We start from the raw sequence: 19,869 nt of genomic DNA on the forward strand, positions 1-19,869 counted from the left end.
GATGGCTGTCATTGATTAAGGCAAGCTGGACCATCTCTTTCCCCAAATGCTGAGAAAATCCAGTACATCTGCATACAGCATGGCTACTCTAACAGTGTTATATGATGTCATATGCAACATCAGGAGTTTGCAATCACATATGGAGATGATCTTGGCTGCAAACAAGCATTTAAATAGAGGAGGTGACATCCTGTCAAGGTGACCCCAGAACAGTAGAGAGCACACAAGGAAACAGGCAAGAGAGTCCAGGCATGAAAAGATGCTGGGTGGGACAGTAGTTGGAAAAAAGACAGTTACCTTTTCTGTAACCGGTGTTCGAGATGTGTTGCCCATGTCTATTCCACAATAGGTGTGCATGCTCACCACGTACACCGGTGCCGGAAGTTTTTCCCCTAGCAGTACCCTGGGGGGAGAGGGGGGGGAGAAGGAGAGCGCCCCAGCAACCCCTGGAGTGGCACCTCCGTGGTGTGGTATAAGGGGAGCTGCGCGCTCCCCCTACCCTCAGTTCCTTCTTGCCAGACAACTCCGACAGAGGGGAAGGAGGGCGGGAAGTGGAATAGACAGGAGCAACACATCTCAAAGAACACTAGTTACGGAAAAGGTAACTGTCTTTTCTTCAAGTGATTGCTCATGGGTATTCCACAATAGGTGATTCCAAGCTATATCTGTGGGAGGTGGGTAGGAGTTCAAATTCTCGGGACGGAGTACAGCCCTGCCGAACCTGGCATCATCCCTGGTTTGGAGATAATCGCATAGTACAAGGTGAACGTGTGAACTGAAAACCAAGCCTTACAAATGTCCTGGATGGGGACATGGGCCAAGGCGGCAGCCGATGAGGCTTTCACTCGAGTAGAGTGTGCTTTCACAATCAGTGGCGGTGGGATACCCGCCAGATCATAACAGGTACGGATGCACGAAGTGATCCGGTCGGAGAGCTGCTGAGTGGAGATCGACGGACCTCTCATGCACTCAGCCAAGTCGATGAACAGTTGCAAGGACTTTCTGAATGGCTTGGTCTGCTCGAGGTGGAAAGCCAGAGACCATCGCACATCGAGCATGTGAAGATGGCACTCCTCACTGGATGCATGGGGCTTGGGGCAGAGGACCAGAAGAAGAATGTCCTGACCCACGTGATAGGTGGAGACCACCTTCGGGAGGAATGCAGGATGTGGGCGGCGCTGGAACTTGTCCTTTTGAAAAACCATGTATGGAGGCTCAGAGGTCAGGGCCCTGAGCTCTGAGACCCACCTGGCCGATGTGATCATGATCAGGAAGGCCACCTTCCACGAGAGGTGGGACGAGGAGCACATGGTTAGTGGCTCAAACGGGGGCCCCCCCGTCAGATGGGCCAACACCAGGTTCAGGTCCCACTGTGGGACCAGGGGCCTAGCATACACAAAAAGACGGTCCTTGAGGAACTGGCCAGCCATAGCATGGGAGAATACCGTGTGACCCTGCTCCGGCGGATGGAAGGCTGATATGGCCGCCAGGTGCACCTTGACCGACAAGGGCGCCAGGCTCTAAAGGTGGAGAAGGTAGTCCAAGTTAAGCTGGATCGGGGCAGCCACCGGGGAAACACCCTGCTCATCCGGAGAACCAGGACCACTTTGCCAAGTAGGCTTGGCACGTGGAGGGCCGCCTGCTTTCTAGGAGGACGCATTGAACCCCTTCTGAGCACGTCCTTTCCTCCCTACTTAACCACTGAGCAGCCATGCTGTAAGGTGGAGGAGGCAGCCCCAGTCCTGGGAGAGTAGGTCTGGGAGGAATGGCAACTGCCACGGCGGAGCAACCGCCGGGCCTGCGAGGGTCCCGTACCAATGTTGCCTGGGCCATGCAACCAGGAGGACCCGAGCCTTGTCAGTCTTTACTTTCTCCAGGACCTTGCTGATCAGGGGGAACGGCACAGAAAAACTGGCCTGACCAGGACAGGAGGCAGGCATCAGAGATACCGCCCTGTCTCAGTCCCTCCGGGGCAGAACCAGGGACAGTGCCGATTCTGCCAAGTCACAACAAACAGGTCCACCTGGGGAGTCCCCCATGCTCAGAAAAGCCTGTCAGCCACTTCCGGGTGGAGAGACCACTCGTGTTGAGAGGAGAAGTCCCTGCTCAAGCGATCCACCCACGCGTTCCGGGCACCCGGTAGATGGAAGGCCTTTAGGCAGATGTTGTGGGCTATACAGAAATCCCACAGCCTGAGGGCTTGGCAGCAGAGGATCAGGCCCCGCCTTGCCTGTTGATATAGAAGATCAAGGCCGTGTTGTCCGTGAGGACCCTGACCACCCTGTCCTCCAGGTGCAAGCGGAAGGCCATGCATGCCAGTTCCTTGACGTTGTGTAGGGTCAGATCCTGAGCTGACCACAGACCTTGGGTCTGAACCCCCTAACCCAGGTCCAACACATTGGACACCAGTTCCAGTGATGGGGCTCTGTCCCTGAACTGGACTCCTTGGAGCATGTTGCTTGGGGCAGACCACCACCGTAGGGAGGCAATCACCGAGTCAGGTACGGTGAGGACTTTGTCCAACCTGTCCCTGACCTGGGAGAACTCTGAGGCCAATCAGAGCTGGAGGGGTCTCAGTCCAAGTCTGGCGTGATGGACCACGTACGTGCACACCGACGTGTGTCCCAAGAACTGGAGGCATGCTCGGGCTGTTGCCACCAGAAACCTGGTGACCGTGTTGATGAGCCCCTTCAGGGTCTTGAACCTGTCCAGTGGGAGGGAGGCTCTGGCCGACGAGGCATCCAGGAGCGCCCTGATAAACTCTATGCGTTGAACCGAGACTAACGTGGACTTGGTGTTGTTTACTAACAGGCCCAAAGCGGTGCATGTGGACAGGAGGAGCATCACGTGATCCCTCACCTGCAACCGGGAGCTGCCCTTGACCAGCCAATTGTTCGGACAGGGAAAGATCTGGACCCCCCGGCACCTGAGGTAGGCCACTACCACCGACATACATTTTGTAAATACCCTGGGGGCAGTGGACAGGCCAAACGGGAGGACCATAAATTGGTAGTGATTCTGCACCACCACAAAACAAAGGAAGCATCTGTGCCCCTCAAATATATGAATGTGGAAGTACCTGTCCTCCCACAGGATGGAGGGGGGTGGGGCTGTAATCGCTTCATCTGGGGAGGGCAAGGAGTCCGGTGCGGTACTCTGGGTGTCTGCTGGCACTGGAGGGTGCACCACCTGGTTGGTCTCCAGGCATGGTGCCAAGGATGTACGTCCCACCGACTCCTTCCTCAGAGGTCTGGAGAGGGAGGCTGATGGTCCTTCTGAGGCTCCAGCCACCGAGCGAGCCCCCACCAGGGGCTTCGTCGGGAGCCACAACGCCCACTGGTATCATTGGGCCGGCCACGGTGCCCGGTGCCACTGTACCTCCTGTGACACTGGCGGAGCCGGCTGTTCGGCCTGGCCCATCGATGGATGACTACGACTGGAGGCTGGGCTGACGTACGACCTGCCACCATCCCCGGACCGGGAGGAGCGGCGGTGCCAGGAGCGATGCCGACCACGGGACCGCAACCCCGACGTGGAGGTCCGGTACCATCGGTAACAGCTGCTCTGCAATTGGCTCCAACGGGCGGACCCACGATGGCGAGACTACAGCAATGGATGCCCGGGGCTGCAGAGGCGATGTCTTGGTGGAGTCATGGAGCGGGATTCCGAACGGGAATGGTGTCAACATCCATGTCATGACCTGCTGCGATAACCCCAGATTTGGCAAAATCTGCCTCAGTCCTGTCGATATTCGCTCCTCGAGGTGGAGCGCTGCTGAGAGTCTTGGTCAGATAGAACCCAACCAGACAGTCTGGTGGGAGTCGAGGGTGATCCACGTGGACTTTGCCCTGAATGGTCGCGGGGCGGCAAACAGCGTCGGGAACTTTCCCTTGACTGAGACCGGTACTGAGCCGGGGGCGACTGTGGTGATCCCAGTAGTGGCTTGCCTCTGGAGCATGGAGCCGACATTAGCGGTGCTCCTGCTACCAGCATGGACATAACATCCTAGGCCACCTGCAGGGCCTCCAGTGTGGAGAGCACCCAGACATTCGGGGAGGCCTGCGCCGAATGAGTCGGGCTACTCTGCTCGACTTGAGTCGGAGGCCTAGAGGCCCGTGGGGATTGAGGACTGCCCCACATGAGTCTAGCCTCTGTCCCAGGTTTACTTCGGTGCCACTGTGAAGGTGACAGGTCTCAGAGGAACAGCCGTGTTAGTCTGTATTCGCAAAAAGAAAAGGAGTACTTGTGGCACCTTAGAGACTAACCAATTTATTTGAGCATGAGCTTTCGTGAGCTACAGCTCACTGAGCTGTAGCTCACGAAAGCTCATGCTCAAATAAATTGGTTAGTCTCTAAGGTGCCACAAGTACTCCTTTTCTTCTTACTGTGAAGGTGGTGTCTTTCTAGCCTTCTTGGTGTGCCCCGTGAACGGGGAGCGGTGCTGACTGGTTGATGGCGCCGGAGGGTCGGCATGCACCGACACAGCAGTGCCAACTCGGAGTGGCGCACTGGAGTCGGGATCAGCACCAACTCCATCAGAATGGCCCGGAGTCTAATGTCCCTTTCTCTCTTGGTCCGAGGCTTAAATGACTTGCAAATCTTGCAACGATCACTGGTATGGGCTTCTCCCAAACAGCACAGACAGTCTCCGTGCAGGTCACTCCTTGGCAGAGATCGCCCACAAGTGTTGTGCAACTTAAAACCTGGGGCGCGGGGCATGCCCCGGTCCAGGCGCTCTAACTAACTGAACTAACTAAACAGCTAACTAACTACAGGTACCAAACATTGAACAAACAAGCAGTTCTGGGGACAAGCTACAGCAAAGCTGAAGCAGAGTAGTTCCAACGTACCTTCACTGGCGGCAAGAAGGAACTGAGGGTGGGGGGGAGCATGCAGCTCCCCTTATACCGCACCAGGGAGGTGGCACTCCAGGAGTCGCTGGGGGACTCCCCCCACCCTGGGTACTGCTAGGGGAAAAAACTTCCGGCACCAGTGCACGTGGTGAGCATGCATACCTATTGTGGAATAGACATGAGCAATCACTTGAAGAATATCAAGTCATGGTGAAATAAAATGCAGCCACAAAACTTTACTCTGCACTAATTCATTCCACAATTAACTTAATCCACTTCCAAAGTAGATTATACAATTTGCAATAACTGGCAATATAATTTACAGGATGGGATGGTATTGTGTACACAGTGGCAATTTTTTATTAAAAAACAAACCCAAGACACTTCACAAAAATCTCCCTGTGTAGACAAGTCCTAAGGAAAACTCTCCAAAGTAAGACACATGCCTGACATACTTCTCTTATGCAAGCAAACACTCCATACACAAGCATAATACAAGAGACCTTTATGACCCCCTTGATGCTAATTAATTTGCTTCATCTAGTAAACGAGAAACTTTACCTATCTCACGAAGCAGACTGATGTTGGTAAAGAGGTTTAGAAGCTTCTCTCCACCAGGAAGATTAAGATCACTACCAGATAATACTTGTAGTCTCTGCCAGCCTCAGAAACAGGAGATCTCGTTTAGGCAAGTCATATCTTGTCTTCAATACTCCTTTCAGTACTGATAAGCATGAAGAGCACCCAACAAAGCAAATATTGCTGCAAGTATTTTCAGCATTAGCATATGGATGGAATGGCAACAGGACTTTTTAGGAGAGGCTCCAATAGCAGGCAACTAATTCCCTTCCCTGGCCACTTTGAATGATTGGGAAGACACAGAAAATACATTCAAAGTGGTTTGGCAAAAGAGAATGCAGAAAAAAAATCAAAATACATATGTTCATTTACTAAACAGTGAAGTACTAAGTGAACAGAAGTTGTGCTGGATTTTTACATGTTTGATCTGTAAAGAGATTAGCATTTACCAGGTGGGTTTGTTTTTTATCCTAGAAAAAGAAGATATGTAAACAAATCCTTCCTGAATAGATTATGAATTTAATCTGAGGGAAGCTTCCACTATTACTGAATGACTGCAAGCATCATACGGAAACATGAAAATATTTTACAGTACAATCAGTGCTTAATTTGTGCCATGGCTGAGCCCCGGCACTTCTTGGCTTGGCAGTACATAGCCCCAGCACCTCTGGGCTTGCCACACTAATAATGAAAGTAAAAAAATTGCTTGAGCCCAGGCACCTCTTTCATTACAAATTAAGCATTAAATATCATGCAAGTAGTAGGGTCAATTTAAACTACCCAAATAATATACTGAAATACTCTAAAGGAAAATCCTGTTGTCCAGCAACAACACTTATCTTTTATCTACCACTTTTCATTAAAGCTCAGTGTTTAACAAGGGAAAGCATCATTACCCTTATCTTGCATAGGGGAAATTGAGGCAGAGTGGTTTGTCTAAGGTTACACAGTAAGCCACTGAAAGAGTTTGGAATAGAACCAAGGTCTCCTGAATCCTGTTCTAGCACCATATTTTCTGGGTGACACTGCCTTGACAACCAAAGACCCAGTCCAGGAATGTTATTTACCCCCTGTAAGCCAAGCTTACATGGTGCAATGAGTGGCCAGCATATCTGAACTGCTCAAAGTAAATGAGAATGACAACTGTTTACCTTGGCACCACAGGAGAAATCTAGCAACAGGTAAGGTGAACACTTTTTTTTTTTTTTTTTTTAGCAGCTGAACAAGTACTTTATTAATTAACAGTCAGACACACAAGCGCAAACTTTCTCCTGAAAATAATGGCCACCTGTATGATGTCTGTCTGTATCTGTACAAGTTTTTTCATGCAGTTGATAGATTTCCACTCCATATGGCTAAATGCAGTGCCTTGCATAATGACAGGTTTCAGAGGAACAGCCGTGTTAGTCTGTATTCGCAAAAAGAAAAGGAGTACTTGTGGCACCTTAGAGACTAACCAATTTATTTGAGCATGAGCTTTATGAGGCAGTTTCCACGGTATACATCTGATGAAGTGAGCTGTAGCTCACGAAAGCTCATGCTCAAATAAATTGGTTAGTCTCTAAGGTGCCACAAGTACTCCTTTTCTTTTTGCGAATACAGACTAACACGGCTGTTCCTCTGAAACTTCTTTTTCTGATGTTCAATAGAACCTGAGAGGTAACATCCTTCAGTAAGAGTGTCAATGCCTGAGAGGATGGGGCGTCCAGGATTTCCAGGTTTGTGGATCTTGGGTAGTAGATAGAATAACCCTGGTCGGGGCTCTAAGGGTATGTTGATTTGTTCCTGTGTTAGTGTAGGGAGTGTCCTGAGTAGATGGTGCAGTTTCTTAGTGTATTCCTCAATGGGACCTGAGGAAAGCGGCCTGTAGAATTTGGTAGTGGAGAGTTGACTTAGCCTCCTTTTGGTAGTCAGACCTGTTCATGACGACAACAGCACCTCCTTTATCAGCCTAACACAGGAAGAAATCAACGTACCCTTAGAGCCCCGACCGGGGTTATTCTATGTTGATTTCTTCCTGTGTTAGTGTTGCCTCATAACCTAAGTTGTGCAGAACACAATGCCATCTCTAGCCTCAGAAACAACCCAGACATTATAATCAAAGAGGCTGATAAAGGAGGTGCTGTTGTCGTCATGAACAGGTCTGACTACCAAAAGGAGGCTAAGTCAACTCTCCACTACCAAATTCTACAGGCCGCTTTCCTCAGGTCCCATTGAGGAATACACTAAGAAACTGCACCATCTATTCAGGACACTCCCTACACTAACACAGGAACAAATCAACATACCCTTAGAATAACCCCGGTCGGGGCTCTATCTACTACCCAAGATCCACAAACCTGGAAATCCTGGACGCCCCATCCTCTCAGGCATTGGCACTCTCACTGAAGGACTGTCCAGGTATGTGGACAGTCTACTCAGATCCTACGCCACCAGCACCCCCAGCTATCTCCGTGACACCACTGATTTCCTGAGAAAACTACAATGCATTGGTGATCTTCCAGAAAACACCATCCTAGCCACCATGGATGTAGAGATTCTCTACACAAACATCCCACACACAGATGGAATACAAGCTGTCAGGAACAGTATCCCTGATGATGCCACCGCACAACTGGTTACTGAGCTCTGTGACTTTATCCTCACACACAATTATTTCAAATTTGGTGACAATATATACCTCCAGACCAGTGGCACTGCTATGGGCACCTGCATGGCCCCTGTCATAAATATAAAGGGAAGGGTAACCACCTTTCTGTATACAGAACCATAAAATCCCTCCTGGCTAGAGGCAAAACTCTTTCATCTGTAAAGGGTTAAGAAGCTAGGATAACCTCGCTGGCACCTGACCAAAATGACCAATGAGGAGACAAGTTACTTTCAAAGCTGGAGGTGGGGGGAACCAAGGGGCTGTCTGATGCTTTTGCCGGGACCAGCTCAGGAATGCTCTTCAGAACTTCTGTTAAGTTAGTAAGTAATCAGTCTAGCCAGAAATGCGTTAGATTTCCTTTTGTTTAAATGACTGGTAAATAAGCTGTGCTGAATGGAATGTAGATTCCTGTTTGTGTGTCTTTTTGTAACTTAAGGTTTTGCCTAGAGGGATTCTCTATGTTTTGAATCTGATTACCCTGTAAGGGATTTACCATCCTAATTTTACAGAGGTGATCCTTTTATTTTTTCTTTAATTAAAATTCTTCTTTTAAGAACCTGATTGCTTTTCATTGTTCTTAAGATCCAAGGGTTTGGGTCTATGTTCACCTATGCAAATTGGTGAGAATTTTTATCAAGCCTTCCCCAGGAAAGGGGGTGTAGGGTTTGGGGGGATATTTTGGGGGGGGAGGATGTCTCCAAGTGGGCTCTTTCCCTGTTCTTTATTTAACACGCTTGGTGATGGCAGCATAGGGTTCAAGGACAAGGCAAAGTTTATACCTTGAGGAAGTTTTTAACCTAAGCTGGTAAGCAGCAGCTTGGGGCAGGGGGGGGGGGGGGGAGAGAAGGGTCTTTCATGCAGGTCCCCACATCTGTACCCTAGAGTTCAGAGTGGGGAAGGAACCTTGACAGCCCCACAACATTTTTATGGCTGACCTGGAACAATGCTTTCTCAGCTCTTGTCCATTCATGCCCCTTCTCTACCTACGATACATTGATGACATCTTCATCGTCTAGACCCACGGGAAGGAAACCCTGGAAGAAGTCCACCACAATTTCAGTAGCTTCAACCCCACCATCAACCTCAGCCTGGACCAATCTACACGGGAGATCCACTTCCTGGACACCACGGTGCAAATAAGTGATAGTCACTTTAACACCAACCTATACCAAAAACCCACCGACTGCTATGCCTACCTTCATGCCTCCAGATTCCATCCCGGAACCACCACACGATCCATTGTCTACAGCCAAGCGCCGAGGTACAACAGCATTTGCTCCAATCCCTCAGACAGAGGCCAACACCTACAAGTTCTTCACCAAGCATTCTCAAAACTATGATACCCACACGAGGAAATAAGGAAACAGATCAACAGAGCTAGACTTGTACCCAGAAGCCTCCTGCTGTGAGACAAGCCCAAGAAAGAAACCAACAGAACTCCACTGGCCATCACATACAGTCCTCAGCTCAAACCACTCCAATGCATCATCAGTGATCTACAACCCATCCTGGACAACGATCCCTCACTTTCACAGGCCTTGGGAGGCAGGCCAGTCCTTGCCCACAGACAACCCGCCAACCTGAAGCATATTCTCACCAGCAACTACACACCGCACCATAATAACTCTAACTTAGGAACCAATCCATGCAACAAACCTTCATGCCAACTCTGCCCACATATCTATACCAGTGACACCATCACAGGACCTAACCAGATCAGCCACACCATCACCGGTTCATTCACCAATGTAATATATGCCAGCAATGCCCCTCTGCTATCTACATTGGCCAAACTGGACAGTCCCTATGGAAAAGGATAAATGGACACAAATCAGGTATTAGGAATGGCAATATACAAAAACCTGTAGGAGAACACTTCAGCCTCCCTGGACACACAATAGCAGATGTAAAGGTAGCCATCCTGCAGCAAAAAAACTTCAGGACCAGACTTCAAAGAGAAACCGCTGAGCTTCAGTTCATTTGCAAATTTGACACCATCAGCTCAGGATTAAACAAAGACTGTGAATCGCTAGCCAACTAAAAAAGCAGTTTCTCCTCCCTTGGTGTTCACACCTCAACTGCTAGAAGAGGGCCTCATCCTCCCTGACTGAACTAACCTCGTTATCCCTAGCCTGATTCTTGCTTGTATATTTATACCTGCCTCTGAAAATTTCTACTACATGCATCTGACGAAGTGGGTATTCACCCACGAAAGCTTATGCTCCAATACGTCTGTTAGTCTATAGGGTGCCACAGGACTCTTTGCCAGTATAAAGAAGTCACTGTACAAAATTTTAGTTTGTACTGACTTTGCTATTGCTTTTTATGTAGCGTGTCATAAAATAAGACAAATATTTCAATGAGTTGATGTACCCCTGGAAGACCTCTGCGTATACCCAGGAGTACAGGTACCCCTGGATGAGAACCACAGACATACCTTAAGTCAACACAGCCCACGGAAACAAGCCTCCCAGCCAAGGTCGAGACACTCTGGGCTAGCACTCTAAAACTCAGTATGAAAAACAGCACTTTGAAGTTGTGGCTCAGGCTCGAAGCTCAGTCTCTGAAACCTACTGAGGGGGGACAGGTTTCAGAGCCGAAGCTGCAACTTCAAAGCACTGTCTACACATTTATTTTTAGAGCACTATCACCAGGCCCACCACCCAAGTCTGTTGAGCCAAACTGGGGGGCTTGCTTCTGCAAGCTATCTATCCCAGGTGCTGTGGAAGAGGGAAAGGGCTGGGCACCTACTCCAGCTGCAGCCAGATACTCCCAGACCCATGCATGGGTCCGGGAGTAAGGGAGCTTCCCATGCAGCGGTTGGGGAGAGAAAGGACTCTATTGAACATACTCCTCCCCATTTTCTGGCTCCATGCAGGGGCCTGGGGAAACCATGGAGGTGTCTCTTCAACACCCACCCACCCCCGTTATCAGTTTCCTGTTATCATGAACTATACAGAAGTCTCCCTTATCTTCCCACTCCACTAGGCTGCCCCACTCAGTGGGCTGAGAACAGAAGCAAAGGCTTGCCTAGATCTCCTATGCAGGGGTCCAGAAAGAAAAGATATCCTCCTGGCCCCAAACTCAAAAAATATCAGGTCTGTTGCTAAATTACTTGTAAATACAAGGGGAAACCATGCATGTGAGCTCCCTCCAAAACAGTTCATAGAGCAGTACAAATAATCACAAACAATACAGTGCAATTGACTATATGCAAAGAACTACAAATGCACAAAGTAACACTGAAAAAACTAAGTTTCTTTCAGATATATTAATCTTGGGTGTTTCTTGTAATGATAGTATGTAAAACATTCAGATGCAAACGTAATTCAAGATCATGTTGTTTCTCTAATATTTTTATTTAAACAGCTATGTTTTAAACAGAGTATTCCAGCTGGGTTGAAATCATTTCCTTTCTGTTACTTTCTACACTATATCTGGCTTCTGACTAGTCAGTTTCAAAGCAGAAAGAAAAGCGATTCAGTTTGCTAGTATTTTCCAGGTGACATGTCAATTCTCAGCAAGAACAAGCACTCGAATTAAGTAAGTTTGTGTGTCAAAAAAGGGCTTCTTTCTTCTACTGAGTTTTCAGATTGTTGAACTAAGCAAAATAGGCGGAACTGTCTGATTTAAGTACGTTCTCACATTACAACACGTCTTCTGCAACATACAAGATAAAAATTAAGATGCTGCAAATTAACATGTAAAACTAATTAGTAGGAATTTAAATTAAACATAGTAACTTCTTTAACACTTTGTCACAGACGAGAACATTAATGAAGTAAAAGAGAAAAGTTTTAAATAACTCTGAATTCATTTGTATTTGAAAGCAATTCTTTATAAAGCAGGACTTCCATATTGTGCAGTACTATATCACTGGAATTTAATAGGGAAATTAAGAACAGAGGTATCATTTCATGTCCTAAAATATGATTAATAGACCTTTTAATTCATAGAATCATAGAATATCAGGGTTGGAAGGGACCCCAGAAGGTCATCTAGTCCAACCCCCTGCTCAAAGCAGGACCAATTCCCAGTTAAATCATCCCAGCCAGGGCTTTGTCAAGCCTGACCTTAAAAACCTCTAAGGAAGGAGATTCTACCACCTCCCTAGGTAACGCATTCCAGTGTTTCACCACCCTCCTAGTGAAAACGTTTTTCCTAATATCCAATCTAAACCTCCCCCACTGCAACTTGAGACCATTGCTCCTCGTTCTGTCATCTGCTACAATTGATAACAGTCTAGAGCCATCCTCTTTGGAACCCCCTTTCAGGTAGTTGAAAGCAGCTATCAAATCCCCCCTCATTCTTCTCTTCTGCAGGCTAAACAATCCCAGCTCCCTCAGCCTCTCCTCATAAGTCATGTGTTCCAGTCCCCTAATCATTTTTGTTGCCCTTCGCTGGACTCTCTCCAATTTATCCACATCCTTCTTGAAGTGTGGGGCCCAAAACTGGACACAGTACTCCAGATGAGGCCTCACCAATGTCGAATAGAGGGGAACGATCACGTCCCTCGATCTGCTCGCTATGCCCCTACTTATACATCCCAAAATGCCATCGGCCTTCTTGGCAACAAGGGCACACTGCTGACTCATATCCAGCTTCTCGTCCACTGTCACCCCTAGGTCCTTTTCCGCAGAACTGCTGCCTAGCCATTCGGTCCCTAGTCTGTAGCTGTGCATTGGGTTCTTCCGTCCTAAGTGCAGGACCCTGCACTTATCCTTATTGAACCTCATCAGATTTCTTTTGGCCCAATCCTCCAATTTGTCTAGGTCTTTCTGTGTCCTATCCCTCCCCTCCAGCGTATCTACCACTCCTCCCAGTTTAGTATCATCCACAAATTTGCTGAGAGTGCAATCCACACCATCCTCCAGATCATTTATGAAGATATTGAACAAAACCGGCCCCAGGACCGACCCTTGGGGTACTCCACTTGATACCGGCTGCCAACTAGATATGGAGCCATTGATCACTACCCGTTGAGCCCGACAATCTAGCCAGCTTTCTACCCACCTTGTAGTGCATTCATCCAGCCCATACTTCCTTAACTTGCCGACAAGAATACTGTGGGAGACCGTGTCAAAAGCTTTGCTAAAGTCAAGAAACAATACATCCACTGCTTTCCCTTCATCCACAGAACCAGTAATCTCATCATAAAAGGCGATTAGATTCTATACTAGCTAAAGTGTAGATGCTATTCCTATAAAATGTCAAGCCACTTTTAATGTCACTGAGCTATTTACCCCTTTGTTAATCTAAAAATAGCATGTTTCACAGGTAAACTGAATGTTTCATAAAGCATCTCTTTTTATCTTCATTGCAGAATGTAGCCGAATGGGGACTTGGGCAAAAATGGTGTTTGATGATGGGTATATAATGTTTTCCTTAGTTTCACAGCCAGCAAACCAGTCTACAAAATGGAAGAAATAATCCAGTCCTGATCTCCCAGCAATACTGTTCCATAACAGCTACGAGGGCAATGTTTTCCTATGAGTATTATACAATTTTGATGTGAAACTCATTATGGTTCATTCAGGGAGGCTGTTGTGGCCTCCCACACATCACTATTGGCCAACAAAGGCCATTTAGTGGTCTTTGCTCTGAAGTTTCATTAAAATCTACAGGTACTGCCACCAAATTCAATTTTTTGTTTTAGATGAAAATAAAGAGCATCTCCCCAAGACTCTCCTCTAAAATATTAGTGGCTTCTTTAAGGGGCTGACAAACTACTTAGATTTTCCACCTCACTTCCCCAAATTACTGCTTCAAAGATTAGAGACAGTAATAATCAAGCAGAAAAAGACCAAAAAGGTCAAACATTTGCTGAAATCTAACAAAATTATGCATTGATTTATAGGCATAAAAAATGAATCAGAACACCAGGCTTCAAAGGTAATTACCAAAACATTGAAAAGAAAAACACTTGTAGAATAAATGAGAACAAAGAAGTGAACAAAAGAAGAACACTTTCTTCTAAGTTTGCTATGAGATCTTTATTGTAGCCTCTCTCTTTAGGAGCAAGCGGTCTGCTATCTTGTAGCCCTTACCTTTACCATCCATTACCTATTTTTTTTAAATCACAATAGCTTATATACGGTCATGTGACTTCTGGATATGGCTCTATTACGTCCAAACTGTTAGCGAACTGATAACATTCTGCCAGATAGTTTCTTGGCTTTTTAAAGGCCCACAGCAAAATCCCCAAACAAGTTTTCAATTTTCAAACACGTCAGAAACTTTTATAGTTCCATAACTTTTAAGGCCAGAAAGGACCATTAGATCACCTAGTCTAACCTCACCCAGTCATCCCTGTATTGTGCCCAATAATTTGGGTTTCAGTAGAACAGATCTTCCAGAAAGGCAGTTAGTCTGGCTTCTTTCAATGGTTAATTACCCTCAGTGTTAAAAGGTTGGGCCTTATTCCTGATCTGAATTTCTTTACTGGGGAAAAATACTTAACAATATTTCAATCTTTCATCTTTGGATCTCATTGAGTTTATCATTAAAAAAATAAGTGTTAATATGAGGATATCTGAAAGTGATTCATCATGCACCATCTTGGATTTATCATTTTGAATTTTTATTGCCAAAATGTTGCTTTGATATCCATATCAGCATGAGTTAGTCTGTATGCAAAAGATCACCTGTTCAGATAATTACACACCCTTGAAAAATGTAAACCAAGATTCCCTTTGTACTTAGTTCAAACTGTAACAAAAAACAAAACAAGAACGAGCTGAAGATAACATAGAAAAATGTTTTTGAAATTGTATTTTATTTTGCAACTAAATTAATAAAAGTCTATGAATGCAATGAGAGAAAGGAGAAAAATCACAACACTGAGAGCCAGGAGATCTAGGTCAAGCTCTGCCACAGATTTCCTTTGTGGCCTAGTTCATGCCACCTATATATTTGTGCCTCAATTTCTTCATCTGTAAAAAGGGAATAACTATTGCATAAAGGTAGTGTTTCTAACGTGCTGCGATATCCTTTGGTGGAAGGATAACAACAATATTTACTAGCCATTTGTGAAGGTTTCAGAAGAGTCAAAACAAAGAAACTATGAAAGTTTCTATTATTAACATATCAGTTTTAGAGCTCAATCCCACTAGATACTACAAGACCTTAACTTTCATGATAGAGGTTTAGTTTCGTTTTTCCCAGGATCAAACCCTTGAGTCTTTGTAAATTTATCTGCCACCAACAATTAAGATTATTTCCATTGGGTTTGGGATTTGTATTTTCACCTCTAACAGACTGACCTTACTAATCAAGGTTACAGTTAGAGAATAAGCTTCAGAGGAGAAAGCATGTTTTTAAAGATCTTGATATATTCTAACAATCTTAAATCTGAGGTTTTCCCATACTAATCTCGTTTATTTTTAGTTGGCAAACATGTGAATCATTCTTGATTTTGTATTAATAAGACTGGCATAATCACAGCCCTGGTAACATCTGACAAATACATTAAAATAACAATTCAGGCATATATTGAGTCCTGGAGGTACCTGTGTCCCAACAATAAATTCACTTTTCATTGTGAAAGTTTGCACAGGAATTCATTTGCAAAAGGAGATGATTATGTCCAAGAGACAGCACTTCTACTAATGACAGGTTTCAGAGTAACAGCCGTGTTAGTCTGTATTCGCAAAAAGAAAAGGAGTACTTGTGGCACCTTAGAGACTAACCAATTTATTTGAGCATAAGCTTTCGATGAAGTGAGCTGTAGCTCACGAAAGCTTATGCTCAAATAAATTGGTTAGTCTCTAAGGTGCCACAAGTACTCCTTTTCTTTTTGCACTTCTACTAAGAACGTTACATTTTCACATGGGGAGATTACTTCTTTATCAGTGTTACATACTCATTTGATACAACTAAACTTCGCCAGTATTTTGGTTATGTCTCAAGTTAAGATTATCAGCTGCAAAATACTATTAAGAATTTAGCAGTCATTCTATTAACAGACTGAACATCACAACATAGTCTAGAGAGTCAAACAGGAAAGCTTTCGTGTTTTTACAAGTGAAGATGCACTACTCCCTTATGTTATTTTCTGCATTATGATAACGCCAGTTACAAATGTGAGGAATTCTAAGATGCTTTAGAGATAAGAAGTTGGAAGGGTGTTTGCTGAAAGGGGCACTGACTCTTACCTGAACGTTTTTTAGGACAGACTCACTCTTCTCTCTCACGTCTCTAAAGGGGCATCTCTTGGAAAGCATGAGCAGGCGAGCCAGCATCTCATTCAATCTGTCCAGAGCTGTAGCAGAAGTCAAGCGTCCTTCCGATGACTCTGGAGGAGGATCCTCCTTTACAGGAGAAATTCGTGCTGTTCTCCGCAAAACAGCTTGCCGGATGTTTTCCAAGGCAGCGTCTCTGGTGCTGGCATCCCTGCTGCACAGCCCATCCCACCTCACCTCTCCCTCTCTCTCCTCCATCCTCCCTCGCTCTCTGAACGGCTCCAGGCCGCCCAAACCTTCACCAGCTTCGCCTTGTGTAGAAGTAACGACAACAGTTCTCGAGGAAAAATAAAGTGCGGGCCCAGCCCATGGATGTCACCACCAGCCCGCGGGCGTCCGCGGCTGTGTCAGCTCTCGCCCTTAGAGCCGCCACGCGTCTCGCCTCCCCGGGCAGATGCTGCTCTCGGCGAAGGGGCCCCGGCCTCCCCTCACCATGGCAGCGCCGGGGCGAGAGCCGGCAGGTGAGGAGGGCTGCGGAGCTTTGCTCTCGCTGGAGCCTGGGCAGCCCCCGCGTCCCCGGCAGCAATCAGCGCAGGGGGTTGCAATCAGCGCGCAGGGCTCGGCCCCCGCGGCTGCAGAGCCGGGGAGCTTCCCATAGGGAGAAGCGGGGCGTGGGGGCTCTGCCACCACCCTAGAGGGCACGTCCCGGCTCAGGCGGTTCAGCCCGAAGGCGGGGGCGGCTCCCGACCCCCGGGCAGGGCCGCCGCAGTCCCGTCCCGGGAACCGCTGGGCGCTCGGGCCGGAGCCCCCTCGTCGGCAGCAGCAGCCGAAGCGAACTACACTGACCCCGCCCCTCTTGTGCCCCAGGCTCCGCTAGGAGAGCAGCGAGAGACCACACCTCCTGCCTGCCCGCCCACCCTCCCTCCCGGAATGACAGCAGCTACGCCCAACCCTCGTCTAACTGTAAAATCCCAACCTGTCCCGTGCCCGCTTGGTGACAGTTAACCCTTTCAGCCAATCACGTTTCAGAGGCATAACTCAGAGCCAATCACGATGACGAAGAGATGAGGAATAGCGCTGTTTGAGCCGCTCTCTGTTGTGAGGGCTACTGGGATTTGTAGTCCAGCCGAACTCCGGCGCCTATTGAATAAAACTACAACTCCCAGCAGGCAATGTGCATAGCCCGGCCATGGGCTGGAGGCAGGAAAGAGGGCTGGGTATTGGGTAATAGTTTCCCGGGCTGGTCCTGTTGTGTCAGGGAGATCACAAGGATCAATGCAAATCCAGTTTCAGTGCTCCTACCTCCTCTATACCCAGTGTCATGGCAAGGGTCTGGTAGACAGGGCTTTGTGACATTTGACAAGTCACTTTACCTTTCCATGCCTGTGTCCTCATCTCTGCCCCTCTCCAACCTCTTGTGTGTCTGACTGGTTTGTAAACAATTCAGGATCCAGCATACCTCTTACTGTGTATTTATAGAGTATTGTCCACTCCTGCAATTTTGGTTGTTTTCTTGAAGCCTCAGCTCCTGGAATCATGTGATTATGTAAGGCTCTCAGCTATCATTAAAAAAGAAAAGTTTCTAACTCACATGGTTAGGGAGGAAAGCTTGGAAACATTACTTCTAAAGTTTTAAAAACTAGAAAGTGAATAACCTAATATATTTATTTAAAATCATGATTTATAAATCAATTTCATGATTTTTGGGTCCTGACACAGGATTATGAATGTTTAGGACTGGCAATACTAGTACAGTTGTAAAATGGGATAAACCTTGTTATGGGCTGAATTAAAATCTTGGTAAAATCAATGTCTGAATGTCCCCTTCAGTTAAGATTGCTATAAGGAACCACATAAAGGGCCCACATAAAATGCAAAATGGAGTCTGCCTAGAAAGTAGGACCATATGGGCAAAAGGTTCTACTATGTATTGTTCTGACCAAGTAGGGGTAAGTGTGGGAAAAAGTATAGCTGGGAGAGCGAACAAGGAACTGGCAGAGACGCAGAGCCAGTAAGAAAGCAAAGCAGCAACCTGTAAGTATGGCCCTAGGAGAAGCCTAGAGAAAGATTCTTGGTTGCAGGTGCTAGCTGAAAAATGCTTGGGCTGTAAACTGGCTTGGATGTTTGTTTGTTGCCATGATTGAAACTGGCCTTGCATGTTTTGTTTCTTATTTTTCTTCTCAAAAGTCCAGTATACAAAAGGAGAAAGTTCCTGTTATCGAAAGGTTGATGAATCTTCAGCGGCAGGTGAATCACTGAGGGAAAATTGGTGGTGAGTCTTTAAAATTATTTGATTCTATACTGTTCCATTTCATGGTCTCTTAGTTACATGATAGAAAATCTACCCCATCTACTGGATAGCTTAAGAGGTATCCAGGGGAGCATGTTCTATGACAAAACTTTTGGGAGGAAAGTAGTGTGTTTTAGAAACAAATTCTAAAGAAATAGTGAGGCCATCAGAAAGCAAAATAAAGCTGGTTCACCTGCCCGTGGCAGCAAGTTGTAACAAGACTCATATTCCAATAGTCTCATTAAATATTTGAGACTTAAAAGGCAAAAACTATCCTGCTCTAAAAGTGCTTATCACAGAAGTGTAGGGCTGGGAAGGCCCTGCGTTGAGGCGGGACCAAATATACCTAGACCATCTCTGACAAGTGTTTGTCTAGCCTGTTCTTAAAAACTCCAATTGATGGGGATTCCACAACCTCCCTTAGAAGCCTCTTCCAGAGTTTAACTATCCTTATAGGTAGAAAGTTTTTCCTCATATCTAACCTAAATCTCCCTTGCTAGGGATTGAGCCCATTGCTCTTGTTCTATCTTCAGTGGACACAGTAAAGAATTGATCACTCTCCTTTTTATAAAAGTCCTTATTATAGGTGAAGACGATTATCACGTCCCATCGCCCCCAGTCATCTTTTTTTCAGGATTAAATATGCCCAGTTTCTTAAATCTTCCCTCATAGGTCAGGTTTTCTAAATCTTTTGTTGCTCTTCTCCACTCTCTTTCCAATTTACCCACATCTTTTCTACAGTGTGGCACCCAGAGTTGAACACAGTACTCCAGGTAAGGCCTCATCAGTGCCAAGTAGAGGGTGACAATTACTTTGTGTGTCTTACATATGACATTCCTATTAATATACCTCAGAATAAGTCAGTACTAGGAATAACTATTCCCTAACTCATTAGTTCTCCATTATAATTGTCTTTAAAAACCACCTACTCTTAGAATTGCCCTACCCTAGCCCAAATATGTCTTTTTGTTTGCTATTGCACTTGCGCTTCTGATCAATATCATTGTTTAACCCTTTTATTATTGCCATAGCCCTCCCACATGAAGATGGTTTCCCTCCTATTTTGAATGAGAACTGATTCCCATCCCCCGTAACATCAGAGTCTTAATTTTCTAATGAGGCTCAGGAGCTCCTGAGCAGAGCCCAATTATTTCCTCCTGCTTACCAATCTGCCAGGATACTCAGACCTTCCTCACATTCCGGAAGGCTTCTTGTACTGCTTCTGCTCTAATTGGCAAATGCAAATTGTTGTGGGGTGAAATAGAAGAGGGCCAGGTGAGTAACAACAGATGGAAGATAGCATGGTAATATCAATAG

General features: G+C 46.4%; 1 protein-coding gene across 3 annotated transcripts in view; it reads right to left on the reverse strand.

Annotated features, from left to right (window-relative positions):
- Positions 1-17,116, reverse strand: part of SESN1 (sestrin 1) — a 141,338-nt gene extending 124,222 nt beyond the window's left edge. The window contains exon 1 of one of the 3 annotated variants that reach the window (XM_075126632.1): positions 16,236-17,116. In XM_075126632.1, coding sequence (XP_074982733.1) covers positions 16,236-16,520 — 285 coding nt within the window. In that variant the 5' untranslated portion in view covers positions 16,521-17,116. The remainder of the gene's footprint in view (positions 1-16,235) is intronic. The other 2 variants (XM_075126629.1, XM_048844847.2) reach the window with 2 other exon arrangements.
- Between the last annotated feature and the right edge of the window lie 2,753 nt (positions 17,117-19,869).

The sequence above is a fragment of the Caretta caretta genome, chromosome 3, assembly GCF_965140235.1.
Source record: "Caretta caretta isolate rCarCar2 chromosome 3, rCarCar1.hap1, whole genome shotgun sequence".
Lineage (NCBI taxonomy): Eukaryota > Metazoa > Chordata > Testudines > Cheloniidae > Caretta > Caretta caretta.